The 24,404-nt window shown below is 40.6% G+C and overlaps 1 protein-coding gene across 2 annotated transcripts in view; it reads right to left on the bottom strand.

Moving 5' to 3' along the window:
- TAFA1 (TAFA chemokine like family member 1) overlaps nt 1-14,476 on the bottom strand; it is a 451,916-nt gene extending 437,440 nt beyond the window's left edge. For both annotated transcript variants that reach the window (XM_089519267.1, XM_089519276.1), the window contains exons 1-2: nt 13,631-14,476; nt 10,130-10,250 (exon numbers count right to left, since the gene is read on the bottom strand). In XM_089519267.1, the coding sequence (XP_089375393.1) occupies nt 10,130-10,247 (118 nt within the window). In that variant the 5' untranslated portion in view covers nt 10,248-10,250; nt 13,631-14,476. The remainder of the gene's footprint in view (nt 1-10,129; nt 10,251-13,630) is intronic.
- Nucleotides 14,477-24,404: the final 9,928 nt, after the last annotated feature.

Genomic DNA, 24,404 nt, shown 5'->3' with positions numbered 1-24,404 from the left:
AGGGCAGTTGGAGAATATTCTATATCACAAAATAATTTTCTGTTTTTTCCCCCCAAAGTAAAAGATTTTCAGCCACTTCCACTTTTCTTTTATTTGTTTGTTTCCTTGTTTGATATTTTTGACAGTCTATCTGGCCTTCAGAGAGCCCCAGGGGCAGAAATTTTGTCCCAGACTCTGTCAGAAGACATAGCACTCCAAGTTCAAATGATATGGGAAACTAGTTTTAAGAAACCAGGAGATCTTTCATTTAAAAATTGATTTGCTAGGGGGAAATGGCCAGAAATGGCAAAAAGGGAGTAAGTAGGCACATAGCTCATTCCCAATAAATCTAACAAGTCCAGGATCATTATATCTGAATAAGGGTGAGGTCTGTAGTTTCAATAGACAGACACCACCTGAATTGACAGTTACTTGGGAAGTGTGTCTTACTGGTGACCACTGGACTTCCTTCAGCATTAATGCACCCTTAATCTTTGGGAAATGAGGATAGCCCCCTCCCCCACTTTTCTACTCCATTAGGAGCACATTTTCATACCCAGTTTACATTTTCTCCACCTGGCAAATACTGGACAGGTGACTCTGCTCATTTCCCATTTCTACACTTCAGAGGATATGGTAGGAGGAAAGAAACAACATAGAAGCAATGGAAAATATGCATTTATAAAAAGAGGCATATGAGGATATGTACTTGTATACACACCACATATTCTGTGAGGGGTGGACCTTCCATTTTGAGGTATACATTTTATCATATTAATACAGGGTGCTTCATATTATTTTGGAAGAAATAGTCCCAAGTGGTATCCCCTAACCCTTTCCATTACCCTGTTGTTTATTGCAAATTTATTTGTTCAAAATATTTATTAACAACTATTCTGCCTTACAGATCTTCCAGTGTAAAATAAAATGTATTTAAAAATTATTTAAAAATAAACCAGAGTTTGAGCACCCACTAGAAGTAAAACAAGGATGGAGCCAGACTGATGAGAGAAGGATTTTCACAATTGAGAGGCTTCTACCAAGAAAGTCCTGTTTGTAACCTCACAAACCTAGCCAGTCATGTTGGTCAGACACAGAAGAGGACCTCTGTTGAAGATAATAGATTCTGGGAACAGTTGGCAGGGGATGGTCTTTCAACTATCCTGGCTCCAGGTTTACAGGACATGCGTGTGTATATTGTACTCTGTAACTCCATTTACTCTTCTTTGTATCCAAGGTCCCACTGGCTAAAACCTCAAAAGTTTAGATGAAAGGGACACTATCCCAAAGTACAATCAGGGATATCTAGTGCCACTGTCAATGCTACCACAAGTCTGGCTTCAGAAAACAATTCTGTTGATTCTATTTGAAGCCAATGAAAAAGTGAAATCCCCAAAGAAGCCAAAACCTTGCTCTTAGCAATTCTCAGTTTCACCATGACAGAAAGGAAAGGAAACATTAAAAACTGGGGGCAGGGTGCCAACAACAATCATAACACTAAGAACACACGAAGAGAAAGGACTGAAACAATATGATAATAAGAGGAAGAACTCATTCATGTCTTAAAGGGAAAACACACCTTTTTAACACAAAAATGAGTTTGTTTTAGGCCGATAATTAAATGCAGCCATCTGAAACAACCAGTACAGAAAACACAGATCTCATCTTTGAAGGAGGAATTTGTAGGTGCTTCATTTTCCTGAGGCCTTAAGCATCAAAGCATACTTTCTTGCAGCACTATGACAGCAGCACACAACAACAGCTCAGAGCATTGAAATACCCTGGTTGACTCACACAGGCTTCAAAATTTGTACTTGGAAAGAGACAGGTTTGCTATGTCCATGTAGGAGAAGTCAGGTAGTAGACATTTCACCCATCATTCCTAATGATGAAGTGTTCACGGAACCAGGTCTCAGGGCACAGACCAAGGTTTTAAGGGATTATGGTATGCCTCTGGGTGTGCAAGTGAGGAGACAAAAGGGTGAGGAATACTGGAGATGAAGAGTTTGGAGTTTGTGTGGTGATTTTTTAAAAAAGTTCATATGGTTTTGTTTTGTTTTTGTTTTTCTTTGAAGTTGTTTCAACCCTTTCCCAGATGGACTCTCTGGCTTAGTGTGAGGACATGCACTATCCTTGTGCAATGCTGATATAACAAAAGGAACTGATGGTAGGGTTGCCAAACCTCAGGGCCTGGAACTGAGTCTCCAGTTTTCAGAAGTCGTCTCCAGGTGGGAGGCATGGGTATATTCTCCAGTTTTGGCAGGCTAAGCTTCAGGCAAGAGGAAAGAGCTAGGTGCAAGTCTCCACTTTAACTAGCAAAACAGCAGCTTGCCCCAATTTGCAGGTCTTAAAAAAGATAAGCCTAAATGATCATTTAAACCATAAGGTTTACTTAATGACAGTTTATGGATCCAAAAGGCTTCTCTTTGAAGAAGTTTGCTGTTTGCCACATAGTTATCTAAATTAGTGACCATCATTAACAGCATGTAGAGGAAGATTTCACAATTGCATGGCACCTTCCAGGGAACCACAGACATTCTTTCACAGCTTTGCTCTGTGGCCTAGTTTCCACCCAGCACTTTTTGGCATCAGGAGTTAGCAGCCTTAAGTAAACATCAACAATTTTGAATTCTGAACAATGATCACTGTGATATTTCAGTGTTGTTTGTAGAATGCTGCTGTGTTATTTTATTTGGGACTGAAGCAAAGAAATTAAAACCATTTGTCCTTTTAGTTTATCCAGTTTTAGTAAGGCTTACATTTCCCTTCATGTTCCTTGTGCCTTTATTTCTTATATATCCCTTGATAGTTGTCAGTCCTTTGTCGATTTGCTTTTTCCTTTCTGCTACTGGTTTAACATGCTTGTTCAGTTGCTTTACATATATCTTCAGTGACATCATTCTCATTTCCATTCCCTGCATTTTCCGCTGTAGCTATTAAAAGGTCCTTTGTATGACCACAGTAGTTTCATGCTTTCCCCCCATTGTATCAGAGCCACCTGTGGTTTTTCATCTTAGTATTGTAGAGCATCGCCTTCACTCTTGGTAATATTTTATGAAACATTTCCATGTGGAAATGAAGATTGCCTAAAGATCTCCTAAATATTGTTTCTTTCATATGCTCTATACTCAGAATATTGAAAAAGGAGATGTTTTGAAAGAGGGCTAAAGCAATTTGCAACAGCTTAAAGACCAAGTCCATTGCCTTCTTTGTAGTTTTCATATAGTGAAAGCAATTATATGAAAATAACATGAAATATTATGTGTTATTAAATTATAATTATGTCCATACTGTCCTCCTTATATAATATCTGGGACATGCCTAAGGACTGGAAATCCTGCTAAGTTACTTGTTTTTCACAAAACAGCTTGTCTCATGAGATTTCCAGTAGAAATAAGCCCTGCTTTTTTTACTGTCAAGTTTTCTAAAAAAGACACAAAATATCTCTGCCCAAAACCTATGTCTTTTCCCTTTATGTAGAAATTCACACACCCACACAAGCACAGAAGGACAGACTGACTGATCAAAAAGATGGAAACAACCCATCCAATCCACTTGTCCCTCGACATTTGCGGCTTTGACTTTTGCAGATTTGATTATTCACAGATTTTATTAATAAATTCTCTCTAGGAATATCTAAGTCCTCCAGTGCAACTCTATGGTCAACTTTAACCTAAAGTCACACTGAAGATCCTAGAGATTTCTAGAGAGAACTGTCCACCAGGCATTTGTAGCACCTCCAGCACAATTCTATGGTCAGTGACTGACAGATGTTGACCACGGAGTTGTATTGGAGGACCTAGAGATTCATAGAGAGGTATTCTCTCAGGTAAAAACATAGTGTTTTTTGTTATTTGCGGTTTTTCCACATTCACAGGGGTCCTGTGCTGCTAACCCTAGCAAATGTGTAGGGACAAGTGTATTTCCAAGATTCAAAGGTTCATGCAACAAGACAACTGCTATCATAGTTTTGTTACCCAGTATTGCCACAAAGTTTGCAATTTGTGAAGACTGCAGTCTGAAATCAGAAGACTGAGACTTGGAAGGACAGCCTTGAAGGAAGCAGCTACGGTTCTCATGTGTAAAGATACATCATTAAAAAAAAGTCAGGTTCATCCACACCATAATATTTCTGATTTCTGTGTACAGTTATGAAATCTGGACAGTTGAGAAGAACATCAACCCATTTGAAATGTGTGTTGGAAGAGAGTTCTCTGTCTACCACAGACTGCCAAAATGATAATTAATGGACCCAAGAGCAAATCAAGCTTGAACTCTCACTAGAAACCATGACATGACTTATTAGTAGATGATGATGCTAGGTCATTCTACTCAAGATAGTAGGGGCAGGGGGAGATAAACATTGTAACACAGATGAATTAAATCAAGAAAAGTACAGCCCTCCTTCAGGAGGAAGAGGAGCTGTACATTCACATAGCAGCTGGCTTCAGAAGTGGATGACAGCCGGGATTGCTTATTCCCACACCTCCTCCCAAAGGCAGTGTTCAGCAGGGTGGAAAATAGATCAGACAATCATGGATCACCAAGTCAGTCTGCTTCTATTCTTAAAGTAGCACGATTGTGGCAGGACAGCAGATCAGCATGATAAAGTCCCAAATCCAGAGTTTAGAGGAGCCAGGATCATCCCCACATGTTGGTTTATACTACTGCTGACACTTGGAGGCTGCAACACCACTTCTGAGATCATCAATGAATGGTTGTGAGCCACTTGTCATTTTAATTAGCAGAGCTATCGGGTATTGTGTGTCATTACAGAAGGCTGTTCCTAAATCCATTTACCTTTTGAGTATGGGAGCTGGGCTAACATCACTGCTGATGGATGGATAGATGACATAACTTCTAGGGACTTTCTGGGAACCCTGACACCTGCCCAAAGATGCTGTTCTAATGCCTGCCCTGCTCTTCTATAACCAGGAGAATATTCTGTAATGGAAATCTCCATAGTGAAGTCGAAGGCTTTCATGGCTAGCATCCATAGTTTTTTCTGGGTTTTTCGGGCTATGTGGCCATGTTCTAGAAGAGTTTCTTCCTGACGTTTCACCAGCATCTGTGGTTGGCATCTATGAAATCTTCATACTTGATTCTGTGAGTATCCTTTAGAGAAACAAAGTGGACGATTTGGAAAGAATTCTGTTAATGTTTCACTTAGTTCCAGTTTTTGCTTTACTCCAGTTTTAACCCATAGCCTGTTTATGTTAAGATCATGTTCAGGGGCCTTGCTTTGGATGAAATGAGACAGGTAACCAGTACGGGAGGGGGAGGTATTTTCTGGTGATGGTTTCCCAATTATGGAACAGCCTCCTCTAAGACATTTGTCTGGTACTGTCCCTGTGGTCTTTTGAAGGCCAAGTGAATGCCTTTCTATTCACTCAGGCCTTTTCAATACCCTATTACAGCCTGGGCTTCTCAGTTCTAAGATCTGTGCTTTGATGATGGGGGTTCCTCCCACTTTTATTTTCTGCTGTATTCAAGTGCCTTTGATTTTGTGATAGTTTGTATTTATAAGTTTGTTTCTGTTCAGCTACACCAAGAACTTGATGTTATGATGTGACATAGCAATATCATCAATCAGTCAATCAGTAATATATTCCCCAACCTGGATGGATGAACTGGTCTTTTCCTGATTCATGTCACATGAAACTGTTTACTCATAAGATTTTTCTGCTTCATTTCTATAGTCATCTGCGATTTTTCTTTAAAAAAATAACATGACTTTTTTGTATTTCTGTACATATCTAATGTTTTAAATACAGTTTCTCTCAGGATGTGCTTTTCCCAGAGCATTTTGAAATGTTTTTTGAACTAAGAACTGTAGCATACATTTCAAAGTGCAAATTTTATAGAGGGGAACAATTGGAGCAGTATGTGACTCCAAGCAGGAATGTAGTCTTATCCTAATATTATATTTCTGTCCCACCCTATATCAAAAGATCTTGGGGAAGTTAAAGTAGCTTAAAACCATAAAAATAATTTAAATGAACGAAATGCATATTAAACATGAATAACATGTTAAAACAGATTGTAAACAGTTTAAAACCAAAGAATTGAGATAAATCAACCAGTGTAACTGGCTAAGGAGCACTGACCAGGCTGGGGGATTGCTCTAGGCCTTCAGCCAAACCAGATCTCCTGCTGCTCTTTACCCAGTGCCCAGTCCCCTCCTATAACTGAGAAGATGGCAGCCATGGCCATACTCAGGAATCCCATTATGCTTCTCACCCCTGAGGGTTCAGTTACTAAGCTATTCTCCACAAGTTGAGGGGCAGTATGCATTACATTTTGGTTCTATACTGGATAATTATTTGCCCTATCCAGAGTCTGCAAGCATCCCTCTTTTATAGTAAGACAATAGCTAAACAGAAAGATATTTCAGTTTAATGTTACACAGCATGTGGATAACTTACACCAAGGTGGCAACAAAGCTCTCTGCTGCTTTCCATGAATCTATGGAAATTTGCAGGAAATGACTGTCAATATGCACAGGTACAGTTTGCTTATATGCAACCTGCTCTCAAGCTGGACTTTTATTGTTTCATCTCTTTCCATTCCTATTGATTCATATAATACTGAAAAGAACTGTGCAGCAGACAGGAAGTAAGAAGATATTGGTGCCAATTGGGCAAAGAAAACAAATGCATGATGAGTACCCACAGGCATTTGAACCTTTTCATATCACTAACACTATGAAGCCACAGCTATTTAGAGCAGGAATACATGGTCTGAAAGCTGCACTATAATCAATCTGCACAAATAATGCCCATGATGACATACTCCCTCGAACTACCCTTCCTTGCCATAAACTTTATCACTCCAGTTCAATAGCAGCCACTACTGTGCAGAAACAGTATGCTAGATGGCTTGAAATGGACCAAGCAAAAAATAGAGTGCTGTGGTTCCAAAAATGGAAAGTAACATCATGTGTACACCACATCCTAGCTTATTTTGCAGGAGCCTATGTTTGAAACATAACCATGGAATGAAAAACCTTGAAACTCTGTTTCTTTGTTTCAAAATCTCCATGCAAAATGTTTGGTTAAAGAAATGATACCTCTACACAGCTTCATTTAAAGCTAGGTCCAAGAGCAATAGATATAATTCCACCAAATGGTATGATATTTAATAATAATAATAATAATAATAATAATAATAATAAAGATTTATTTCTAGCCCGCCCTATCACAGAGAATCCAGGCAGGTTACAACAGTAAAATACATCAAAGATACAATACAATCCAAGAAGAAAACAATCCCTATACCCACCATGCTCTGTCCTGGTCTTTAAAGAAGATATTTGACTGATGAAAACAAGGATGCCATGGACCAAGAAAATCCTGTCTTCTTTCATTTTCCTGCACCAGCCAAGTGCAATTGTTTGGAAGGCCTCTTATCTCATACAAATTAAGGACCTCAGGAATGATTATGAAGTGTCGGGATGGCATGGTGATTGTGATGGAAGAATGCTAGACAATGAATTACAACCATTTTTTCCTTCTTAAAAAATACAGAAGAAGCCTTCTAAAAACAACCATGTTAAATTAAAAAATTGTGCATTGATTCATCTCCCCACCCCATTTTTATTCACTTATTTTAAATCTCCCATAAACAGTGGCTAACTCAAAGTGGCTATCTTAAAGTAAATGATGCATTCCTGATAATATAAATATGTAAAATAGCAAATTACTTAGGGACTAGAGCTGAATATTTTAAAAGCCCTGTTCCTTTTTATCGTTAACACATTTTCATTCCTTTTAATGTACACTTACATTCTACATCAGACCACAAATGTACAGATACATACAGTATATATACACAATATGTATATTTTTCATCTCCTGACAAACAACTCCCCCCCCCCAAAAAAAAAAAACAGGAAGGAAGGGAAGGAAACCTCTACGTGTTAATTTCCTAAAGCACCCTCGGTGTCTTGCCCTATCCAGATAGGACAAACTGAATCTATGGTGTTACATTCCTGTCAAATTCCACTCATCTGTCAAAGAAGTGGATTATTTCTTGAGAGCCTGGAATTGGCTGCCTTGGATCAGAACACCATCAATCTTACTCATGTAGGGTACAGACTGGCTGCTTTGGAAAGTCTCACAAGAGGAAAAGTCCTGCAGTTCCTAAGCAGGTGATGAGGCAGCTGTAAACCCTTCACTCAGTCTGTATCACAGCCCCTGTGAAAGATATGTCATATTTCCCATTTCTCCGGTACTTTGTATGCGCCCTGTGTCACGCTCTTCTAGCTTCATAAAGAAGGTGATTTTTCAATCTTAGGCAAATGCTGCAAACCACCAGAATGTCTATCCCTCATTTTTTCTCATCATGTCACTTGTTTCAACTGATTGGGCAAAAATGAGATTAGATTTTCCTTTTGACTATTTATTTATTTAGGGGCTTGTTTATCCATTGTGCTGCCACTCGTGTCATTTCATAGACAGACATTCTAGCTCCTTTCTGTTTCTGTAGGTGCGTTTGTATGCTTTTCTTAATGACTTCCAAAGGAACACATACAAACTGTTCTGCTGCTAACAATTAAAATGGCAACAAGAAAGCAACACAATATACACATTTTATGAAAGTTTGAGTCTCAATGTGCAAATCACTGGGATCCACAGGCATTATGGTCATATGAGCATAACTATAAGAATAAAATTCTTGTCTTAATCATTCCATCCATTCATTAAGACTTTTGTAAAGTCAGATTCTTAGGCTATTACTTTATTTCCTGTAGATTAAAAACTCTTAAGACTTAAAAACTGAATCCACCAACTCTTAGAGTTATAGCAGCATTCATAAGGTTTATGGTGTGTGATCTCATGATTGTATCCATCCATGTTACCAAATATGAGAATATTACATGACACATTAAAATTTCATCATTTCATCTGAGGAGATACAGATTGTAGCTATCTCTTGTTTGTAAAATTTATTTGTTTGCACTGTTACAAATGCCCACTTCCTGGATATGTCCTGAATAGTAAACTCATGGAGCAAGTTCCAAAAGGAACAGTCAGCCTTGAAATAGTACACTGTTGATCTCCACTTGAAATATGGCAACCTAATGAAATGCCTTAGACTCACTTTTACTTTAATCAATTTCTGTTACCGACACTCAAAAAAATTATGCTCCTTCAGCCATTGAGCATCATTGAAATGATTGCATAGCACAACATCAGAAATATTGTTCATGTTATCACAATGGCACACACCTCCAAAACCCACAAAGAGCAGTCTTTGACAAATCCTGCTGTTATTAATGCCAACTGCAAGTATTGTAAGAAGAATAAATAGCTTCCTGAGGATAGAAGGGCTTCAAAGGAGTTGGTTTGGCCATAGCCTTAGGCACACATACCCGGAAGTAAATCCCACTGAACACAATGTCTGTGTCTGTGTGTGTACTTTTGAGTAAATTGTGCTGTAACTTCATTAAAGGTTGTTTTGCCCCTAGCCACCCCCACTCACACACCATGTTCTTGAATACATTATGCATATTGCAGTCATTTAATGCATGGCTCTGTTTTCTTTCTTTCTTTCTTTTTTCTCCAAGCCTTTCCACTTGGACACAATATGCTACATTTTCTCTCCACCCCCAGCTAATGTGGGCAAGCAGGCTCTTCTGTATGCAAGAACTGATCTTTAATAAGTATATGTGTAGGGGGAGGGAAACCTGTCCCTAAATTGGCAAATGTAAAGCAAATCAGAGTCATCCTAAGTTACATAACTCTACGATTTTTCCACAGGAAAATAAAGGCTTACTGTATTCTCTTTCCACTCACACAAACACTGGTATAATGGGGAAATGATTAAATTATTATCTAAATAGGTTTCCCATGGTGACCCTCCTTTACACTATGAGAAAACCAACCAAATCACATATACGGACACATACAAAGCCCCAAACAGGTAGTGTGTTTCCACACCAGGTGATTAATTATTAAGTTAATGATGGCGCCATACAGGATGATAACTTATATAACTTCAGATATAAAACAGAATTTCCCACAGAGAAAAAGGCATACTCATAATACATAACACATACTAACTCATACATGTATCCATTCATCTCAGTTCTCTTTCCAAATGACAAAGCGACTTCATCTGATAATATCCACCATGTGACTGGTCCTACCTGGTCTGTGCAGGTGATGCTGCTGAAATGTATGGTGAAGGGAGCCCTGACAGAGCAGCATGGCACAGGCACTTATCCACAAATACAGGACCCAGGACATTGCAGAGACCATGGCCATTCTCTAAAGGAAAGGTTAGACAAGAATTAGCAATCCACAGCAAGCCAAACCATCTTGTTTCCCCTCAGATACCATTTTGCTTCTGGATCATGTTGGAAGGGGCACACTGGTGGGGTACATATACCTTCCCGTCTCTTCCTCCAGGCTGCAGTTGTCATATAACAAAGAGCACATAAAGGGGAGCCACACACAAAAAAAGGACGTCTGCTTCTACATTAACTTTTAATAATTCAAACGTATGCATGAAATTCTCATTAATTTTTGTTATAGTTAACAAAAGCCTAAGTGCTTCTGCTGGAGGTAGGCTTGAGCCTTTGAAAGCTCCTGTCACAACAAATGTGTTGGTCTTTAAAGTTCCACAGAACAGTATTACAACAAAAGCTAAGAAATCTCTGCTATTTATACCTTGAAAAGCTATTTTGGGGGGGGGGGGGGTTACTTATAACTTCAGTAAAAAGAGCTATAGGTTTTCTTGCTTTGTTTTTGGTATCAGATTGACTGCACAACATTGTCAGGCAACTGTTTCAACTGTACCACATTATTAGGCAACTGATTTGACTGATCATTGGAAGGCAACTGATTTATTTTCAAGAGTTAAACCACCCCAGAGCACAGCAACATGACGGTTGCATCCCAGGCCAGCACATGTTATTGCTGCCTGTTGACTAGGCACACCGAGAATCCCAGCTGCAAGTGTCTTTTGCATGTGAAGGTTGCAACTCACAACCTTTACAGAGTCTTACTGCATGCAGAGAAAAACTAATTTGGGCAAGACATTGTAAAGCACATTGTAACTAATAACTTGACAATCTGCACCAGGGTGCATTTTAAAGAGATTCTTCCTTCACAACCCAGCAAGTCTAATACCTCTCTGGTAGGGACTGGATCGTTTTTATCTTCTAAGGTCATTAATTCTTAATTGTAATGTTGTCTGCTGACCAAAGTAATTGTTTCTCAGAATCATGTTCTTCTGACTCCCAGATTTCCCCCCCCCCCACACACACACACACGTACACACACTTTTCTTGTCTTCAGCACCTAAAGACTATTTGTAAGCTTAGACTGGATTTTAAAGGTAGCAGAGAAAGGGATAAAGATGCTCTTTTCAGAAATCAAACTAAATCAAAATTCTGAAGTACATCGCATGATAGAAACAAGAGATCTCCGCTTGCCAGTGATGAGTGACACATGTCATTGCTCGGTATCACTCTGGAGCAGTGTTTTTCTATAACTGTAGCTAGCATTCTCCCAATGGCTTGTATAACTCTCTCTCTCTGTGTGTATGAGATATCCCTAAATTTCACAAGTTTAACACCCCTGCCTTGAAGCCTTTGAGAATTGCCAGATTTTTCAAGGCTTTGCTGTGTCTGAATTGTCCAGTTCTTTTAACAACACCTTCTGCTGCATTTCACATTGCCAGATTAATGAAACTTCGGGCACACTCCTCCGTCAGCCAATGACAAGATAGCATTTTATATCTAATAATCCAATCATCTGTACATCATTCCCTACCACCACCTACCCATAACACCGGCCCGCACCCAAAGGAAGGGAGAAAAGACTCCCAAGCCCAAAGGAACCTCTTTTCTCATGCTAAAAGGACCCTTTCATTTGCATGGAGGTTGGGCTTCCCCTACAAAGAGACTCAGAGAAGTGACCCATTGTTGGAAGATGTTCAGGATGAAGAGCCACCTTGGTGTGGGTCAAGTGCAAGCAAAAACACTATTGGTAGCATCACCACCATAATTACTACTCTTGTTCTTTCTCTCACAGTGTACTAGATATGATGATGATGATGGTGCTCATGATATGATCGTAACACTGTTAATAATATTATTACTGACATGATCTCAGTAAACTGCACCTTTCAATGAGGGAAAGGAAAATCTATTGGGATCAAATGCAACTTTTTTTTTAACTCAAAAGGGAAACATAATTAACTGAAAAATAGGAAAACATAGTTGTTCGCAGCAGGATGCTGCTTCATTTCATTTCTCTGTGTATGTGATATACTTATCTGATCTATAAATACTTGTTCTCCCTGCTGTTCACTTTTGTGTATTTTACATCTCTTTCTTCCTCTTTCTCCACATTGTGTGTGTGTGTGTGTGTTAGTGTGTGTGCACATCTAAACAGGCAGCTATCCTTTACAGCCTTCTGATTCCTTCCACCCTACCAACAAAACATCCCATGAGACAAACTCTCCCCTTTCCACATTCCAAAAATGAACTGTCCTGATGTCTGAAGACAAGTGCATCATCATCATCGTCGTCGTCACCATCGTCAAAGAATCATAGAGTTGGAAGAGACCTCAAGGGCCATCCAGTCTAACCCCCTGCCATGCAGGAACTCTCAATTAAAGCACCCCCCAATAGGTGGCCATCCAGCCTCTCCTTAAAGACCTCCAAGGAAGGAGACTCCACCACTCTCCGAGAAATTAAAGAGAAAGGGTGGGGGGGGGGGGGGTGCCCAAGTTCCACCAAAGACAATGGCATAGTAAAACGGTGCCCCTTCTATAAAATGGCAAAAATCAAGCCTTTTGGAATGTATACAGTTTAAAAATATTTTCCAAGCTGTGGATGCTTGAATCCATGGATAAAAGAATCTGTGAATATGGGGGGCTGACTTGTACTAAGCAAAGGAACGTTCAGATCACCCCTGAACTTTCAAAAGAGCCTAGCAAGTGAAGCTAAAGTTTGAAGTAAAGGTTAAAATAGAATCATAGAATCATAGACTTGGATGGGACCACAAGGGCCATCCAGTCCAACCCCCGCCCATGCAGGAAATCTCAATCAAAGCATCCCTGACAGATGGCCAGCTGATTTAGGTTCTTGTGCTGATCTCTAGGTTCTTATGCTGATCTCTCACACACATTCACACACACTCTGTGTATCCATTCCTTTTCCTTCCTAAGCATTCCCCATAACTCTGGTCCCTTGGAGGCCCACTTTCAAGCCCTCCTTCCATCCCCCTTTGCAAGCAAGGCTTGGAAGAGCTGCTTTGCAGCTTGGGCTGGTGCAAAACCTCCAAAGCCTTGCCCAGCTTGTCTTCCCTTCCCTGTGTAATTTTGTTTGGCCCAAGAAAGGCAGGGCGGCCAAGGGTCTTATTTTTTCCCCAGCACCTGTCCTCCATTTCTACCTTCCCTCCAGGAAGGGGGCCAAAAGGTCCTCCATTCTGAGCAGGACTTAAGCAGCATGCATTATCTTTTTTGACAGGTCTATATGAGTGTTTAGAGCTTTTTCCTTTGCTCATGCCCTACATCTTTTTTTTCCTGGACTGTCCTCCACTTGTAGGTACCTTGACATCCAGGACATAACTCCCCTGCATTGAAGGTAACCCACTCTCTTGAGGATGCTGGGAGCTGCAGTCCTTTTTTGCCTTACCTGAGTCTTCCAAGCCAGAGCAGAGAGCACCAGGAGCTGTCATTGGAAAAGCTTTCAACACTGAGACAGATCCATTGGCAGCCCAAGAAGGGAAAGAAAACAAGAAAGAAAAACGAAGGAAGGAAGGAAAGAAGGAAGGAAGAAGACAAGGAAGCAAAAACAAAACAGCTTCAAGGAAAAACAAAAAGAAGAAGATGAAGAAAGAGAATCAAAATCTTCCTGATCAGGCTTCCCTTGAAGAGGAACCTCTCCAAAATGTGATCCAGGCTTCTTTCTGATTGTGGAGGCTGGGAGTTGTCTTCTTTGGCTGTCAGAAAAGTCGCCAAGGCTGGAAAGGTGGCCAGCTGATCATCTTTGCTTTTCTTTCTTTTCCCTCCCTTTCAATCCTCTTGCAAAGGATCGGGAGGCGATGTTGCAATGGCACCCTCTTCCTCGCCTTCCCTTCTTTCTTTCTTCCTCTCTCTCTCTCTCTTCCTCCAATGCAACATCAGAGGGGTCTCAGGGAGGACGGGAGGGAGGCAGGCAAAAGCCCCGATCGCCTACTACACAGTACGGAGGAAGGACCGATCGCCTGGATTTCCATCCCTCGCTGGCTGGGCAAAGTCTGGCATGGCTCAAAGGGAGGGGAGCTGCTCACCTGCCAACGCCTCCTCCTCCTCTTCCTCCTCCTCCTCCTCTCCCCAGAGGAGGAGGCTGTCAAAGGCTAGGCATGCAGGTAAGGCCAGCCTAAGTGGGGGCCAGCCAGATCAGGCTCTCTCGCTCTCTGCCTTCAGCCTCCCTCTGACATCTAAAGCAAGGATGCAAAAATATAGCCCTGTTAGTCTGTAGGATCAGTCTTGTTGCACCTTTGAGACTCCCTGAAAGAAAAAAGTTGGCAGCAGAAGGTTTCCTGGACTACATGTATCAGAGGAAGTAGATTGAAGTTCCTGCTGCCCACTTCTTTCTTTCAGTGGGTCTCCAAGGGTCTCCAAGATCTAAGAAAAGGGAGAGAGAGAGAGAGAGAGAGAGAGAAGAAAGAGCACTCTTGAATGATGAGCCTTTTCCATGAAAAGATGAGCCATTTTGGTCAGCCCTAGCATCGCATGAGGCACCCCCAGGTGACAGGCTGCCGCAGCCTGCTCAGCCCATCTGCTTGAAGGGTCCAGTGCTATGTCAATGTGGAGTTTATCGCATGAAAGAGATCGGGAGTTTATCCCATGAATATCCCGGAAACATAGTATACTTAGGTGAAATGATTTCACATGACGTCGCACAAAACCCGCCATTAAAATGGTCGCAAAGAAGCCTTAACGCGCCTCTTTCTACTTTCAGGATTTCATCAACAATGCATTTCCAACATCACTTTATTTGCACATTTGCATGTCATCATCATTCGCGCAGTTACTCGGCATTTTCGCTTCACTTGCAGGATGCTTTAAATGCGCTTTAATCTCTCTTTAATGCCGAAATTAGCCCCAGTGTGACAAATTCCTTGGTTTCCATTATATGCCGCCTTTCTCTTGGAGTGGTACCCCAGGTGGTGGACACAAAGGCACCCATTAAAACCCAGTGGAATAGTTCGAAAAACAATGGAAAACATCACGTTAAAACGGTATAAAATTAATGAAAAGGCATATGAAAGTTTAGAACCAACATGGCATATATGATTTTACACACACACACACACACACACACACACACACACACACACACAGTGAGCCACCTTGGGTCCCAACTTGGGAGAAAGGTGGGATAACAAATAAATAAATAAATAAATAAAGTTGGGCATTGGACTAAGAGTCTGGAGACCCAGGTCCAAAACACCCTGCAGAATAAAATCCAGTTTGTTGAGACCACTTTAACTGCCCTGGCTCAGTGCGAGCGAAGTCTGGGAATGGTAGTTTTGAGAGACATTTAGCCTTCTGTGCCCCCATAAACTACAATTTCTAGGGTTCCCTAGCACTGAGCCAGGGCAGTTAAAGTGGTCTCAAAGTAGATGATTTCTGCAGTATGTTTTGGACCCCAGATTCAACTTCGATGACACCTAAAAGGGGACCATGAGCAAGTTATGCTCTCTCAGCCGCAGAGGAAGGCAACGACAAACCTCCTCTGAACAAATCTTGACAAGAAAACCCCATAAGTCTCATAGAATCATAGTGTTGGAAGAGACCACAAGGGCCATCCAGCCCAACCCCCTGCCATGCAGGAACTCTCAGTCAAAGCGTCCCTGACAGATGGCCATCCAGCCTCTGTTTAAAGACCTCTAAGGAAGGAGACTCTGTAAGTTGGAAATGACTTGAAGTCACACAACAAGAAATACAAAAGTTTTTTTAAAAAATCTCCCCCTCCCCACAGGCCTGATTACACATTAAAAGCCTGTTCAAACAAAAAGCTCTTTGCACACTAAGGAAAGCAAAGCAAAGAGGCAGGCAGCCTAACCTCCTGTGGAAGGGAGTTCCTGGGGTGAATGCTCCTTCACATCTTCACCAAGCCAGCCTGTAACAAGCCTTCCCCTGTAGATGTTATGATTCTGGCAGGTCACTATACTGACATGTGACAGGCAAATATGTGAATGAATCCCAACAATCTTGTAGTGTCTTAGAATCATAGAGTTGGAAGAGACCTCAAGGGCTCTCCAGTCCAAACCCCTGCCATGCAGGAACTCACAGTCAAAGCGTCCCCAACAGATGGCCATCCAACCTCAGTTTAAAGACCTCCAAAGGAGAGCCCACCACACTGCAAGGGAGCGTGCTCCACTGTTGAACAGCTCTTACCGTCAGGAAGGTCCCCCTAATGTTGAGATGGAATCTCTTTTCCTGTAGTTTGAACCCATTGTTCTGTGTCCTGTACTCAGGAGCAGCAGAAAACAAGCTTGCTCCACCTCAGTATTACAAGTTAAGAAACAAAGATAACTTGGACGAATAGATTATTTGTTGGGAGAGGGGGAGAGACCTCACACTGACTACATTTTCAAAACTGGCTTCAGTTACCTTTTATTTCCTATTTTGATGGCAATAGAAAAGGCAGGTATATATCCACCTAACAGCTCAACCCTGTACATGTCAGAAGTTGTCCCATCACATTCAGTGGGGCTTCCTTCTGGGTAACTGTGTGTTGGATTGCAGCACAAATCTCCCTTGTTAGGATCTTTGAGGATCATTATACACAGATCATTGTCTATGTTTGCCTGACAGCACATCACATCTTCTGATTCTGAAACGGTGCAGGATGTGATGGGAAAGAATAAAATGCTTCCTCCTCCCTCAACATCCTACCCTACCATGAGGGCTTGACATGATGAACAATTTATTACAGTCGTTTATCTGATGCCAACAACTTAAGTGGTCATTTACAGGAAAGAACTCCTTTTCCCTCCTCCCTTTTCTCATACATTATCCTGACAATAATGACATTCAAGCAGCAATCCTATGCAGGCTTACTTGTGGGAGCAAATCCTACTGTTCTCACTAAGATAAGCTTCCAAATAAGCATGCACAACATCAAGCTGTCTTTAGAGGCTCACTTTGAATGAAATGAGATGCACTTCTAAGTAAACACGTTTAGGATCAGGGTGCATCATTTCCAGTAAGTACAGCAGCTTGGCACAAAAGCATATTACTGGGGCTGGTACTGCAGGCTATGAAATAAAATACAAGGCTCCCACCTGGCTGCAAACCACAAACAATGTCATCTACTGTATTCCTGCACTGAATCACGAATATGCGGCTCATGAACTGCGGATTTTAGTACGCTGCTATGTTGTGGTTGGTGATGGCTTTGGTGGTGGTGGTGATGGTGGGGGAGGAAGAGATAGAAAAAGATACAAACAACAGAAACAAGAGCGGCAGCAGTAACCCTTTTTGCTGTGATTCAAAGATATCAGCTAACACGGAGAGCAGTATAAAAAATAATGTAGTCTCTCAAATGACTTTTTAATGTCTTCTTAGCCACCATTATACTTTACTATGCAATATAAATGAATACTAGTTGAAGTTATCTGGCTTCACTTGGGTTAAAAAAAGAAAAAGAAAACTTAATTCCTATCCTTTCAGCTTCTTATCTTTTTCCCACACAGCCTCAACTTCTTTTCTTTTCTTTCTCTCTCTCTTTTCGCCACTATCCTGGTAAACTTTTAGCCTGCAACACCTCTGCCAGAGGTAGAAACCCAGTTGTGCCCTTCACCCTACTGCTGTTTCTGTTCTCCCTTTTACCTTCTCCCTCCTGTCTTCATGCAGTCTTTTCATTTCCCTATCTTTATTAGTGTGGTGTCTTTATTATCTTTAAAGATGTATCTTTATTAAAGGCGTTTATCAGACGGGGTCTTTACAGCTCAGATCTGGGGCGTCTGCGGATCGGGTGATTCACATTCACATAACGAGAATGTATTTTCATACCTGGTTGCTTTAAATGTGAGCCCCTTCTGTGGGACTTCCGAAGTGAATCCACATTGGCTCCTCATTTTGATGAGTTTTGGCGAGTGCACTAAATAAGTGGATTGACGCTATTCGCATTGGGGCTCGATTTGAACTCACTGCGAATTGGTCTGGTGTGGAATTCCAATTTGATTGTGCTTCTGAACACCCTCACAAGACCCCCGGGTTGCAAATCTCCCATGATGCCCTGCTGCAATTTGCCCCATTTGCTTCCGGTGGCCCTTTTCGCTTTCAGGGCAACCGGGCCTTGGGAGCGATCATCACTCCATTGGAGCTCTCTCTCTCCTTCCCTCTCCTTCCCTGCTGCACCTTCTGCAGAGGGGTCTGGCCAGCCAGCACTCCCTCCCCCCCCCCCTCTCTCTCTCTCTCACACACACACACACACACACACATATATATATACACACACACACACGCACGCACATATGCACACACACACTCACACTCACATACTCTAGTCTGCCCTCAAGTCATTTCCAGACTTATGGCAACCCTAGTCAGAGAGGGTTTGATTTTGCCATCCTGTGAGGCTGAGAGAGTGTGACTTGCCCAAGGGGTTTCCTTGGGAGGATTGTTCAGAGGGGGTTCACCCTTGCCATCCTCTGAGGCTGAGATAGTGTGACTTGCCCAGTGGGGGGTTTCTTACACTCTGCTCGCCCTCCACTGCTGCCTCTTGCAGCACTTCCTCAGATGCATCTAGGTGCTCCAAAATATGTCTTTGAATTCTATTATTATTATTATTAATTGAAAGAAAGAAGTTGGCAGCATGAGCTTTCCTAAAGTCTGCTTCCTCAGATGCATTCGGTCTCAGAGGTTCAACAAGATCTCTATAAGGATGTATATTAATGTTTTTGAAATAGATTATTTCCGAATGCAGATGCAGATGCAGAGATTATAGATGTGAAGGAAATGAAACATGAGCTGGAGGGAGAGATGGAACTCCCAGAATTCCATAACACTGAGCATGGACAGTTAAACTGGAGTTAAACTGGATTATCTCCCCAGTGTGGATGCAACCTAAGAGAAGGCAACTGCTACAAAGGGAAGGAGAGATGTAGATGGAATAGATGAGAATGACAAGAAGATAGATGTAGATATATATAGCTGAAATAGATGAGAATGACAAGAGGATGGATGTAGATATATATAGCTGAAATAGATGAGGAGAATGACAAGAGGATAGATGCAGATGTGGATGAAATGGATGGGGGCTCTGACACGGAGGACCCTTTGTATTTGGCTGCCAGGGATGGGAAAATAGAAGGGAGGAATAAAGGGGAAGCTGTCATTTCCGTGAAAGTGGAGGGGAAATAGCTGTCATTCCTGTGAAAGTGGAGCCAGGCTCTCTTCTTAACCTCGGAAGTGCAAAGGTTCAGGATGCCTTCAGGGCCCCACTGGGCATGCACAAGGGTCCCAATCGAATCATTGAATCCCCCATGGTATGCACCGGTGTGGAAATACATTTGCACTCACTCCGCTTTGCCTGAATCCACATCACGTGACTTCCTTCGATTCGATTCCCCATCAGTTTGGAAGGGCAACAGAACAGCAACCAGGTATGAAAATACATTCTCGTTATCATGTGAATGTGAATCACCTGATCCACAGATGCCCCGGATCTGAGCTGCAAAGACCACGTCTGATAAACGCCAAAGACTTTTTAAAAGGCTGTATCTCCCCTTATGAACCTGCCAAATCCCTAAGAACATCAGGGGAAGGCTTTCTCTTGGTCTCACCACAATCCCAAGCTAGTTTGGTGAGCACACAAGATGGAGCGTTCTCAGTGGCTGTGCCCTTTTTGTTGTCCTTTTGCCATGAGGCAAAAACTTTTCTTTTCAAGCTGGCTTTTAATACGTTTTTGCACCCAGGGAGGCTTATTATTTGGGTATTTGCTGTGGTATGTTTTTAATGGTTTTATATTTTTAACTTAGTATTTTTGAGGATTTTAATTTTTTTTTACTTGTTACATTAATGTGGGGCTTTAATTTTGTTTTTAAATTGTACCATTTTATTGTTGTTTTAAGTATTTTTGTGAGCCGCCTGAGATCCATTTTGGAAGAAAGGCGGCATAAAAAACAAAACTAATAAATAAATAAACTTCCTAACTTTCTTCCCCACCTTTACTAAGGCCAGACTTACCACCCAAATCCAGACAGCTATATTTCTACATTCTGCAAATTATTTGAAAATCTTGTTAGTCACATCTGCATGCACAAGTATACATATGTCCCTTTAGGGATGTAGCAGAGGAGTCTGTTTTTTCAGCTTTGTGCTCCATCCCCATTCTTCCTCCTAGGTATCTGCCAAGCCCCATTCTCATGGTTTCTGGATACCTTTGACAGCAGGAACTGTAAAAGTAGCTATCTGTATAGCTGAAGTCCATCAGGGCCACAACTTCCAAGGTCAGGTGGACATGGGTCATACAGAAAACTAAAGGAAAGGGAGTTTCCTCCAGAGCTTTATCAGGCAGCAGGAATCTCTCTTCCCCTGCAGACTTCCAATTGTCTTATCTTATTTCCAAAATCCAAGTGACCATGCCACAGTGTGAAATCATTACTCTCTTTTTGGATCATATCTTTCAGAAAAAAACTGGGAGGTGATGCCCTAAACTAAAACAAATAGATGAATTGACAAAAAGTTTAGGGGGGATGAACATGAAACACTCAACAAATTTATTAAGAAAATGTGTTGTACTCAAATGCTGTAAAGGTAATTTTTTTTTAAAAAAGGTATACAAAGTAAAAGGTATATAATATCCTTAGTACAAAAAGGCTTGTTCTGGCCTGTGAGCCACGCCCTAACAAACTCAAGGCTAAAAAGACCAGTCAGTACTGGGCTGGGAAACTGCAAATCCCATGAAAACATGTAAAGTACACAAAATACCAATTCCTTTGTGCCTCTCAAAATGGAATAGAAAGAGATGACATAGTATGTCCACTTAGTAACAGAGTGCACAATAGATACCAAATGAAGAGGGATAACACAGTGTGCCCATAACAATTAAAAGATATACAAAACAGAGACCAAACGTGTTTCGACTGGAGCGTCTTCCTCAGTGGTCAATTAAAACTGTAAAAATAAAATAAGTATGGGTCACTTACAGCAATATATACATAATAGCGAAGACCATATAGTTAAAAGAGCATGAGTCATAAGTACCTAATATAACAGCCTTGTAAGATAACTCATGTGGTATATGGGGGCATCCTGTCGCTATAGGTAAGTTGTTGGTCCTCATAGACCATATATTAAGCCTGGAAAAAATATGTATGCAGGCAACTTTTGAAATATCAATAATAATCATAAAGTAAAATTTCCTTATTAAAAATGCCCTCGAAATTATATCCATACTTACCTAGGACTGGGATGTCCCACATATAATAGCAAGCCCTAATGTAGTTTGGCAAGTGGCAACTCTATATCCTTTCACAATCACAAAAAAACGAATACACCTGTTGAACCCTACCTGAGACCATTCTGAAGCAGGCAAGATCCTGTAAGTAATAATAACCCCTTCCATTATGTTAGGCTAAATGTACCAATACACTCCACCAAACAAATAAGGTTCATAATAACAAGTATTGACATAAGTAAAAAGCAATAAGCAAGTAGTTACAGAATTTCAGACCAATTGCAGTTCTCATTCAGTCCATTTGGTTTCTGTGTTTGTAGAGTGAAAATCCAAAACAGTTCTCTTTGTCGAAGTTTTCTCTCTAGATATGTCCCAGTTCCAGAAACTCTTTCTATCATCCAGAATCTGATATCTGTATCCGAGTGCTTGCATTGGATAAAATGTTGGACCATAGGTGCAGTAATTCTTCTGTTTCTAATGCAGCTCCTATGTTCTGATATTCTCATTTTTATTTTTCTGGTAGTCATGCCAATATACAAGAGATCACAGGGACATTGAATGGCGTAAACAACTCCCTTAGTATTACAAGTAAACAGATCATTTAGAGTATACAATTTGTTATTCACAGGGTTAATAAACTCAGTAATTTTCACACAGTATTTACATGCACTGCAGTTGTAACATGGGACATTCCCTTTGGTTCTCCTCTGTAGTAAGTTTGGCTGGGTCTCCCGAATTGTGCATTTACTATGGACCAAATGGTCTGCAAGATTCTTAGCACGTTTATACACAAAAAGGTTTTTTTTTTTTTGAGCATCCAGGAATGTCCTGAAGCAGGCTCCAATATTTAAGGATAACATTCTGTATGTATCTCGTATTCCCATTGTACGTTATAGGTATGAACATTCTAGATTGTATTCCCTCTCTCTGTTTTTTTTTATAAAGAGGCTCCTTCGTTCCATCCTCCTTACTTTGAAGTAGACCTGCTTCAAGCCCTTTCTAGGGTATCCTCGTACTGCCAATTGTTCTGTAAGAAATTTTGCATGTCTATCAAACTCTATTAATCCAGAACAATTCCTTCTGAGTCTGAGGAACTGAGAATAAGGTAGATTTTGTTTCATGTGAGGTGGGTGAAAGCTATCGTATCTCAGGAAGGAGTTTGTGTCAGTCTCTTTCCTGTAGAGATCAGTTTTCAATAGGGCTCCTCTTTTTACAACTAATACATCCAGGAAGTTATTTTTGACATGGTCAAAATTCAATTCAAATTTTATCGTATTGTGCACACTATTTATATATTGATGAAATTCAAAAAGTTCATCCTCTGTTCCATTCCAGATAATAAAGATATCATCCAAATATCTTTTAAATTCTAATATGTTAGCTTTAAAGATGTTATCATCATTCAATATATGCTGTTAGCTATAAGTTAGCGAATTTGTTTATGGAAAGTTTTGAGCTACAGCATATACTGAATGATGATAACATCTTTAAAGCTAACATATTAGAATATGTTAGCGACGGGATGCCCCCATATACCACATGAGTTATCTTACAAGGCTGTTATATTAGGTACTTATGACTCATGCTCTTTTAACTATATGGCCTTCGCTATTATGTATATATTGCTGTAAGGATATAATATACCTTTTACTTTGTATACCTTTTTAAAAAAAAATTACCTTTACAGCATTTGAGTGCAACACATTTTCTTAATAAATTTGTTGAGTGTTTCATGTTCATCCCCCCTAAACTTTTTGTCTATTCATCATATCTTTCAGAAGACATGGGGCAGGAAGGCCAGTGATAATTCAAGAGAGGAATATTCTCAAATACACACCCATCCACTAACATTGGAACATGGAGTGAGCGAGCGAGTGAGCGAGCGAGAAAATCAAGAACAGTCATGGTCCAGCTGAGTTATACAGCAGTAGGACCTGTTCTGTTCTAACAGTGGACAGGCCAAAAATGGAGAGACACATCTTCCAAAATTTAAGTAGACCTACCTATAACTAGATAAAAATATCTGGATTAAAATTGCAAGGCTTCCTGCTCTTGAGGAGATCACTACTCTTGAGGTATCCTCTCACTTCAGAAGCACATGGATTCTGTGTACCCCCCACCCACCCCCCATGGCAAACCCTATATGGTATTGCAAGCTACTATTTTTACTTAATTAAAATAATTAATCCTTTCTTAAAAATCAACATATCCCTAAGAGTCCCCTTATTATCCATATGTTTTAGGTTTCTAGATTACATGTTCTTGGAGCTATGACAGACTAACCCAAACAAACATACGTTCTTTTACTATCACAGATAGAGTGGCTCACACTTTCAAAGTGACTTTAATCTTTGGCTTAATATTATAGCCCTGGTTCAACACAGGGATCCTTTGAATTTAGTCTTGTGTGTGGATATCAAAGCTCCCATGAGTTGTCTTATCTGCATCATTTACCTGTGTATCCACATTTGTTTATTTCTATATTTAATTACTGCCTTTAGAGTAATCTTTCCCCTTCTAAACTTATATAAGTATATGACAGTATGAAGGTTTTAACAAATCATAGTAAAATAATAGTACTTCCTCCAATTGCAGTTCTTCTTCATTTCCATATATTTCCAATTGGATATGAAATCCTGTATCATTAAGTTACAAGTTTTGACACACAGAAATATGCCAGGCATATAACACAGATGGAGCACCTTTGGCCCTGCAGAAGTTTAAATTGAAACAATGCCCAGAATCTGTTGTCATTTACTGTGATAGGAGAGATAGATATTGTAGGCCAAACCAGTCAATGGCCCAGTGTTTCTGTTTGTAACCAGTGCTGGGTTATAAATTTAATAGAATGAGCATCATACCACAGTAAGCAAAAAAGGGGGATTACTGCAGCAAAGAGCAGGATGGGGGTGTGAGGTTTTTGGTGTTTTTTTTAATACCTGAAATGTTTATGGACCTGGAGAAGGGTCATGAAATCTTAAAATAATAATAATAATAAATAGGAGGGCAA

This window comes from Sceloporus occidentalis, unplaced genomic scaffold (assembly GCF_023333645.1).
Source record: "Sceloporus occidentalis isolate IW3139 unplaced genomic scaffold, rSceOcc1.0.p SCAF_1, whole genome shotgun sequence".
In the NCBI taxonomy this organism is placed as follows: domain Eukaryota; kingdom Metazoa; phylum Chordata; class Lepidosauria; order Squamata; family Phrynosomatidae; genus Sceloporus; species Sceloporus occidentalis.
Note: the sequence above shows the minus strand (reverse complement) of the source record. Positions and strands in the feature narration are given on the sequence as shown.